Source organism: Haliotis cracherodii, unplaced genomic scaffold (assembly GCF_022045235.1).
Source record: "Haliotis cracherodii isolate W230 unplaced genomic scaffold, xgHalCrac1.p SCAF_50, whole genome shotgun sequence".
NCBI lineage: Eukaryota > Metazoa > Mollusca > Gastropoda > Lepetellida > Haliotidae > Haliotis > Haliotis cracherodii.
This window is the reverse complement of record NW_027266309.1, coordinates 262,633-272,500: the sequence shown is the minus strand read 5'-3', so window position 1 is coordinate 272,500 and position 9,868 is coordinate 262,633. Positions and strand designations below refer to the sequence as shown.

General features: G+C 39.7%; 1 protein-coding gene across 1 annotated transcript; it reads left to right on the top strand.

Moving 5' to 3' along the window:
• The first annotated feature begins 7,521 nt into the window (after positions 1-7,521).
• LOC139444456 (period circadian protein-like) lies at positions 7,522-7,872 on the top strand. Its single transcript, XM_071225420.1, has one exon. The coding sequence runs from the start codon at positions 7,522-7,524 to the stop codon at positions 7,870-7,872; it is 351 nt and encodes a 116-aa protein (XP_071081521.1).
• Positions 7,873-9,868: the final 1,996 nt, after the last annotated feature.

The window sequence follows — 9,868 nt, the reverse complement described above, 5'->3', positions numbered from 1 at the left end:
CTTTAGTGAAATTTGTGTCAGTACATTTTCTGAGACAGCTATTCACACTGGTGTGATGACGATTATGATTTAGTGATGTATTAATTAATACAAGACACTTATTTACATTCTGAGAGTGTCTTGTGGCTCGCGCATGGTCACTTTTAACACAGCAGAAGTCCAGAACACAAGGTCAGTAAAGATCTGGCTCCACAAAGCGAACCCAGTGCTACGACTGCCGAAAGTCTAATGTGCATAAGAATATGGGAGTTCCGACAGTAGTAGCGCTAATTTAGCTTTGCAGTAGTTCACATGAATGTGCTGGTATCGACTAACCAATTGACCGACGTCTCCGGATTAAACACAAAGCGTCTAGTCTGCCATCAACAATTGATAAAGCCCTGGCAAATTGCAGACAAATTTATACCAGACATTAATTTAATTTACTGCAGTGCAATTCGAAAATTGATAGGAATCATCCAATAAAAGTTCACACTACATGTACGTGTAGTGATCTGTGTGTATGCATTAAACTCACCAGTTGAAAAGAAAAAACCTTACTTTATGTAATCGTAAGAAGGCTTTTTAGTTTCTGTTTCAAATGAGGTTGTGTTTTGTGTTGTTTGATGACGAGAGTGTTCAGCAAGCATGTTCTCGAGTTGAAAGGTCTTAGTATGTGGGAGAGTTAGGTGGGTTTGACGACCGTGTGACGAGGGACGACGTTCCGAAAGTTTTAGTGTTTTGGTTTGGGTTTGAGACACAGGGTAGGATTTGGAAGAGGCCATGCGTTGGCATTCACAGTTGGAACATTTCAGATCGTGACTACAATCCGTACTCTCATGGTCGTCACCACAACGACGACAAACTATGGAGGTTTTCAAACCATGTCCAAACTTTTGAGTGGATTGGGGACATATACATCTTTGATTTTCATTTTTCATATTTTCATCTTTTCTGGCAAAACGTTAACAGATTTACCCCCTGGATTCTGTAGTTCTGATACATATTTCACCTTTAGTCATTTCCGAACGTTCTTGCTGGACAGTTATGCTGTTGTAGCAGAACATCTCTTCTTTTCCCAATCCCTTCTGGTATATCCCTTGCATGTCAGGCACAGACAGATCATTAACAGAATTAGGACACAGACAACACAACAACTATCCTTTCTTACCATAAGATTAACAGACAAATTCAAACCAGCCATCGAGTAACAGCTCCGTTCTTAAAAACAGAATTTGAGATTCATAAACTACAGCCCAGACAGTTACAGAGCCAACATGCAACCGATCGTCAGGGTAAGAAAATGATTATTTTGGCAATAAAGCTTTGTTTCCTCTCAACGTGTTCATCAGTTATAACTTTTGTTAGACCCTGGAGCCGTACCCATGCCGCCATGGTGTCTTCAATTGTGTTATGTCTTAGAATAGAGATAATGACGCACCTTTACAGCATCTGTTATCTGGTAATATTACTCCCTGAGATATATAAATGTGGGCAAATATGTGATCCGGAGGGATTTACGAGAGACATAAAAGTGTCCATGCTGATGATAAAACAATCTGTGTGTTATTACGAACGGGAGACTGGTTTAGTCATGAGCTTATACACCGAGAGGATATAAAACCAATGAATGAATGAATGAATGAAGAAAATATTGATTTGTTTCTGTTATTAACTAATTCTATCAGACGCTATGCTGCACATGACACAAATCTGAAACATATTTGTCATCTAGCTTATGCAATACCAGAACAAATTTGTTCTCACAATGGTCCTTTCATCTTTTAGGCACACATTTCTTTTTAGAAAAAAAAGCATTTCGAATGCTAAAATATTGATATACTTTTATTCAAATAACATTTCAATACAGTAACTAGGGATATTCTGATGTTAGTTGTTGCACGGGTTGTCAAGTCGTCTGAGACATTATGTTTGAGGCTTTCCATCAGATTTTGTCTCAGAGTGCTTTTGAAGTTTTATATATTGCTAGTTACTATGCCACACATGATACCGATTCCAAGCCGGCCTTGCTTTATTTATCCCTTTAATGCCAGCAGGGTAACGATAGGTACCATATTATAACGGTTTTTTTGCATGACACAGGGTCGAAACACTGACTTTCCGCTCCCCGGGCAGACACTTTATCTGCCACACCATGGAGTCTATTCTCGCGCTAGGGTACAGCTTTAAAATCAGTTGTATATAATCATAGGTCTTCCAACAAGAAGTCGCTGCCACCTGCGATGAAGTATTATCCAGATCGTTCACATCTCCAATGACCTTGTTATGACCTCTCCTGAGTAGTTCATTACCAAAGCATAACTAAAATCACCAACAACATCAATGTGTCGCATTTAGAAAGATCGTAAAACGTGTGGATTATGATTACCTCTTAATACCGCGATAAGGACGTAAGTCTCAGTTTGAATTTATTGATTAATTTTCCAAGCTTCCATATACCACAAATGCCAATTTGTGTGGGATTTTGGCTCTTCTACGTGCATTCTCGTTATATTTATATTACACAATTATAACGCAACTTGGGAAAACCTACTCAGAAAAAGAAATTCCTACAAACATCTCACTGCATCACTTATTTTTTATGTCTTAGATCAATTCAGTCGCGAGAAACATAAACTGTTGTAGACCAATTCTTCCCCGGAGTCCCAAGAGTGGTGTTGTAGAAGGATGAGTATTTAGGAGTGCATCCGTACGTTTAGGTAAACTATACGATATACAAAGAATACAAACCCCCTCCCGTGTGATCCAATTTTAAAAGACTTGTCAGATACCAGAACTATTCACGAGTTTCATAACAGTGGTATTACTCGGAAACGAGTTTTGTACAAGCTGGTACAACAGTGTTAAATACCAAGATTTATCCTTATGTATTGCCGGGATAAGCTAGTTTCACTAACAAATAATATACTAACACATAGGGCTGCAACGATACAGGAAGGTCACGATACGATACGCATCTCGATATTCTGGTCACGATACGTATCTCGGTACGCAATGATAAAAAAACAAGACTTAAGTCATGTCAAGATTGCACCTTTCATGATTTTGGAATAGTCAAAATTGTTTTATAATAACAAGACTATTGAAGTTGTTCAGCTTCAAAGTGGAACTTTCTCTAACTTTCCTTAAAAACAATTCAAAGTTCAAACACCAGAAAATAATTAATGTGCTCCACCAGTGATACAACGTCAAAGAATTTTGATGCAATGGTCGAAGAAATTGTATCTGAAATTATTGTTTTATCAAGAATAATATATTCCAATAGCGTGTTACCTTAGTTGCAGCTTTTATTATATATATATTTAAAATCATAAGAACCACAATTGTAGCATTTTGGTACTGGTGATTGCTGTTGCAGGATATGTTTACGTATGGAACAATTTTGACCATTCCCCCTAGGGACTTCCCGTGCTACATGTATTTCGATTGCGATATATATATTAGCCAAATTGCCACAAATACGACTTTTAACGAGTCAAAGTATGGCATTTTTAATATATGTATCCATTCAATAGCAACTGAAGTTCGTTTCAATGCGTCAAAAGCGGTAATCTCACTGTGGTTTGTATCTCTTCACACACGATTTCATATAACTTAATGAAAACAATATTAAATGAAATTTTGAAAAAAACCTTTTAAAATATATTACAAACACAAGTCCAGATATACAATGAACACGTTTTAATAACAAGATAGTATGATAATGGTATTGAATTGCGTGCTTCAGTTCGGATTTGCTGACAGATATTTCCATTGTTACGTGCTTGCGGGGATCAGCTGATAATGTTTTTTGACATGGGGAAAAACATCTGTCGGTGTAAAACCTGAGCTTATTAAAAATGTAAGTACGTTTTTTGGAGCCATGCGTTACCGCGCTATAACCAAGTTAGCGGTTTAGTGAAAGGCACAATAGCGAGAAAACGCTGTTCTTGAGATTTGCGTTCCGTATCGTGGCGTATCGATAAATAGGCCTACGTTTATCGTATATCGTATCGTGGGTCAAGTATCGCGATGCATCGGAATATCGGTGTATCGTTGCACCCTTACTAACACATTATTGTTATTAAGCAGTGGTATCTTCAACGAGTAATAAAGATACAAATGTATTCTTTAGGTACATACTCTATCATGTATTGATGGCACAGTTCCAGGCACATGCTGATGAGGGAATTGCTCTTTGTCGTCACTCGTCCATGTGTGTATGTGAGCATCTCCCAGGGTAAATAGCTGTTGTCGTGGAAGAAACAACATCCTGGACAAGGGCTGCATTAACTACAGCGTTGGATTCTTTGGGAACAACTTGTTCAGTCATTGTGAACATGGCGATGATACAAAAACAAATTGAGGTACAGTCGAACATGTTCTTTCAACGAAGATTTCAAAGAGCATCGTACGACTCTTGCTGTTTGATCAGGGTTACATTATTCAAGGCCTCAGTAAAGCTTTCAAACATTTTGAAATAGGTGCATCAGTGACACAAATGATCCCTGATGTATCTGTAAATATTGGAATCTTTTGAACACCTGTTATCTGAAAACGTCATCTATGAATGCTAATGTGCAGTGAATGTACCTGTTGTGGATTGCGTTTTGTTTGAGAGACTCAACAGATGTCAGCATAGTCAAGACATGTCTTCAATAGTCTTTACCAAGAAACCACTCCAGTCTTTTCCTGAAAGCAGGGATATAAGAGTAAGCATACCATCTATCTGATGCAGTCCACAGAAATACATTGCATTCGACTGTTGTGCATAGCAATGCCGTATGGATGTATTGACAAAATGAAAGACGTACAGTCTCTAACCAAAGAACTGCCAATGTCAAAGACGCCGCCACAGCCATGGCCACATGAAAGGACGAAGGCCAACTGATACCATTGATTTGGGAGATTTGCTGTCCCTCCTTCACGAACCACTTGTACTGCTCAAAGTAAGAACAGGACTATTCTCTGCGTCGTTGAAAGAAATGAAACGACTCCAGCAACGTTTTCTGATTGGTGGATCAATAAACAGTTAGAGCACAGGTAAATACTTTCACCCCTCGGTGGTCACAATTTTGGTCAGATGGAGTACATCGCAAGATGTGACTTAAAGGATCGGGTGGTCTGGCTCGGTGTCTGAGCTGATACATGTTGTCGTTTCCCAATTGTGTGGCGGATGTGGCGTTGAAAAACAAACAAACTTTGGTGAAACTGACAAGCACAGCGTCGCTGTGAAAGAACAAAGGAAATGAGTCTATACTACAGCTGTGTCCTGACTTTCAACTCTGTACTGCCAGGATCTTGGCAGTGTCGCATTAAACTTTGCTTCGCTCAATTCGCAGCCCCACTCTGTGTCATGGCGTGCAACCCGGTCAACATAGTAAACAATTTATTATTACAGCGATATCTCAAATTGCCCTCATAAACCAACATACATACCTTCAAATTGTTGGATAATGTCAGCTTTCTCGTGAGCTTCTCACGATAATCAGAAAATATCGATTCGTTTTAATTACATTGTAGGGACTGTGCACGATCAAAATAATACAGTAACTGCATGCATTGTGATACAGACACAGAATAATAACCTGTCAACATCTTGTTGCAATACATCAATCAAACTTTAGTAGCTGTTATAAAAACTTTTCCAAAGCTATGATGATTAATAGTTCTCTGTACCTGGATCTTAATCAGTTCGATTACTGGATATAAAAGCATTTGTTATTTGTCTTGTCATTAGTTTTATCTCAGAGTATTGCCCTGTTGAAGAGTGTGTCTTTGGGGCTTTTAAAATTAATTGTCAAGCAGATTGAACATGAACATTGTATTAATGATATGGAGGTACATTAACCACGGTTCAATGTAGAGCAGAAACCTGTGACAGTGCAATTAGGTTCGACAATAACATTTGCTCTGATCATGTTTTTGTCAAGAACAAACGGGTAAATGTTCTCTGATATACTCTTTGGAAAAGTAGAGGCTACTGGGAAATAACTGAACTTTCTTTAAATTGTTGGGGATATTAGCTTCTAGTAATAGTTGTATGATAATAACGACAACTTGGGAATACTTAACAACAGGTAGTGGAGTATTACAGAAGATGTTATGACCGTCAAAGATCTTGATGGATGATAGAGGTAAGATGAAACAAAGTTGACGTTTTTGTGATGCCACCCCACACCATAACCAATCCACCGCCAAATCTGTCTTGAGGTCTCGGGTTGACTTTGGCTTGACGTTCATTTCGACATTGCAAACACGACCATGCCTGTCAAGTAAGTGCAATGTGAATCGGAACTCATCGATTAGATAGATAGATGTTTATATAACAGATAGGGTTGATGTACAGTGATTGATGGGTATGGGATCAATTTATATCAACCCTATCTCTTGTATAAACTTGTCTTATCATAACTACCTATCAATCAATGTACATCAACCTTATCTGTTATATAAACATCTATCTATTGTTATGTATATATATCATGCTCATACCTAGTTTGTACATCTTTTGCTTGATAACTGCGTTAGAATCGACACCGAAACGTCGCCCAATTGTAATAAAGAAGTTGCTCATCCATAACAATTTTGTCTTAGTTACCATTCCAACTTCTAAATGCCACTCAAAGAAATGATACGTGTGCAGCGACGATTACCCCTGTTTAGTCGTTGTGTACACCCTTGACGTCTGTTTGCAATATGACGATTTGCACAACACATGGTCATAGAGCGGAGCTGCATGTATGCGATTACTAATCGTCTGACCCGTAACTCGTACTCCAATAGCCTGATGAAAATTTAAAGCAATTTGATTCGCCGTTTGAGATCGATCAATCGATCCTGTAATCTAGTCGTTGACCTAGGACCCTGAACGAGGTCGAAAGTTCAACATTTTATGCTCTTTTTTGGTTCGTGAAATACCTGATCCGTTCTGAACACTGACTGTGGAACATTGACCTTATTTGCCACTGCACGCTGCCTTCTGCCAGTTTCCAGTACAACAATAGCCCATTCACGCTCCGCGCATTGCCGGTTCAAACACAAACGAACGCCTCCGTGGTCTAGTGGTAGAGCGTGTGGCCGGACAGCAGAACGTCGGGGGATTTGATATCCGGCCGCGTCGTACTAAAAAACGTTAAAATATGTTACTTGTTGTTACCCTGCCTGGCGCTCGGTATTTAGGGGCTAAAACAAGGCTATTTGAGTACAATAAATTTGAAACCCCATTTCCCCTCATCATGAACTCTGAATACATCTGTCACTTTGTGGCGTAGTCTGGATGTTAAAGGTATACACACCCCGATGTGTCGTCTTAATGGGCTGGAAATGATCAGATAGCCACGCGTATATTGATGTATTTCGTTTGTTCCAATGATCTCATAAGCCCGAAGTGAAGCAGGTCTCGATTATCCAACGAAACAGATTTCTATATTGGGCGAATAGTAAAAGGCGAAATAGCACTATAATGCCAGACCACAACTGCATACCTACACTTCATTCAGGTCCCTCTCTAGCATCAGAGTTGAACATCATCGAGCACGTATGGGGTGTGAAAAAAAGAACACAGCCACAACCACAGCCACAGCCACAACCACAACCACAGCCACAGCCACAACCACAGCCACAACCACAGCCACAACCACAGCCACAGCCACAACCACAGCCACAACCACAGCCACAGCCACAGCCACAACCACAGCAACAGTCACAGCCACAGCAACAGCCACAACCACAGTCACAACCACAGCCACAGCCACAGCCACAACCACAGCCGAAACCACAAACACACATACGGCACAGCTGGCACTGAACCTACAGGCGGAGTGGGCGAGCATTCTCCAAGGTCTGATTCGTACCCTCATTGCTTCCTTGGGCAGATGTCACAGTTCTTGACTTCCAGTGTGGACACACACGATGCTGATTACAGTTGGCCATGATCTTTGACTTTTGTCGTCATGTCTACATCAGCAACCGTTTTCATGTGTGGTCCGTTTGTCATATGTGAACATTCAGTGGCTCAATATTCTGTTTATCCAATGAAATGAAACACATAATTGTGTTAACTTCATTTTTCGGGAGTATATGACATATCAGTCCAAGAAGAAAAGACCGAAAAGACAAATATCTGAAGCAAGGGTTTTAATCAGGTGAAGTAATGACATATATTGTTGTTTACAATGGATGACGTCATACCATGCTCCCAACAACGAAGCAAGGTGATAACAATTCACCTGAACTGACCAATCAGCATTGGGAATCACTAAAATGTACATATGCAAATATCAGAACGTTATTACTCTCGGTCTGTCTTCCATGATGGGTAAGATATGATTTGAACTTTCATCATTTCCTAACATTGCTTTACCTTTAGATCTTATCAACAAACACTTTTTCTAACCATCGACACATGTCAACAAAAGAGCAAATAAAATTGTCAATTTATTTTCCCATCCATCATCGCGCTGCAGAGACCCAGTTTCCTCTTTACTGATTATCTCTGTTTCAAAGGGCACCAGCTTTCTGGTTCATTAGTGGATGTCTCTTACGTCTAGGAGATTCATCAAACGAGGATGTATGTCGATATGTTTTTTTTTGTTCGCTGTAAAAACTCGACATGTCGTGTATCTGAAATGCTTGACGGTGCTTTTTAAGTCATGTATCGCCTAAATGAAGTGACGTAGGCGTGAGTTACAAAACAAAAGTCAAAGTACAGAGTTGTCTGTTTTGCGTTAATTGAATTCAGTTCCATTTTAGGACCTGTCACTTTTTTACTTACGACTACGTTGCATCGATCTTGACTATTGTTACGTGGTGGCGTGACATAGCATTGACACTCATTGAGGGAAATAGTTATTGCAAGTTGCTAATTTGCTTCAGTACTTGCAGACTATCATACGAAAATAGGGTTGTTTCCTTAAGGAATAAGACGTATGATTATGTCTTTAAAGTGGAGATGGCGTGTCAAAGTAATTTTGATCCAGTGAGTTGGGTTTTACGAGGCTTCCAATCACCAGCACACAAGGTCAGTGATCTAACCCACTCAGCCACCAAGCCTTCACAAAAATGAAAGCCCGACAACTGGTAGTCTAGATCCCGTACTTTGTGTACCCCTGTGACAAGTGTAAACTGGCCTGGCTCCCATGGCCGAAAGCTATGAACACAATGCTCTTTTAGAAATGGCAACATAAAAAAGTACCAGAATCAGTAATTTAATAAGAAAGTATTAACCCAAATATACCATTTGTTATATTTCTCCAGACAAATATCCATTAAGCCAAAATAGCTTATCTGGTGAAAGGTTATAAATCTAATTTTGTAAGCCAACTGGATGCCCTGGCAAAATATTTGAAGATTTTGAACATTTTGTCTAACAGACTCAGTAAAGTAGGAATGCGATGACATGCTCCGACCAAGGCACAGAGCCTGACCACCCGATCCCGGTAGTCGCCACTTACGACATAATTGAGGTGAGCGGAGTTTGGGCTCACATTTGCATATATATAATACACTTTATTTCTTGAAAACCACGGACGGTGGTAGTAGTGGCTTGCTGACTTGGTTCATGCATGTCATCGTATCCCGATTACATGTATCGATGATCATGACATCAGTCACAGGATTGTCTGGTCCAGATTATTTACAGACTGCCGTCACATAGCTGGAATATTGCTGAGTGCGGCGTTAAACAACAAACAAACAAACACACAAACATGCATCTATGTCTGAGCTGGATCTCCGGGGTCGCTCATTGTCCATCTGTTCATGAATATCAAACGTTCCTTGAAGATGACGTTGTTTCTTTCCCCATGGCCCTAAACCAGTTCCCTGGAGATAGCCAGGCCTCGCTTGTAAACGTTTTCCTGAATTTTTATATTTCTTTCTATTTATA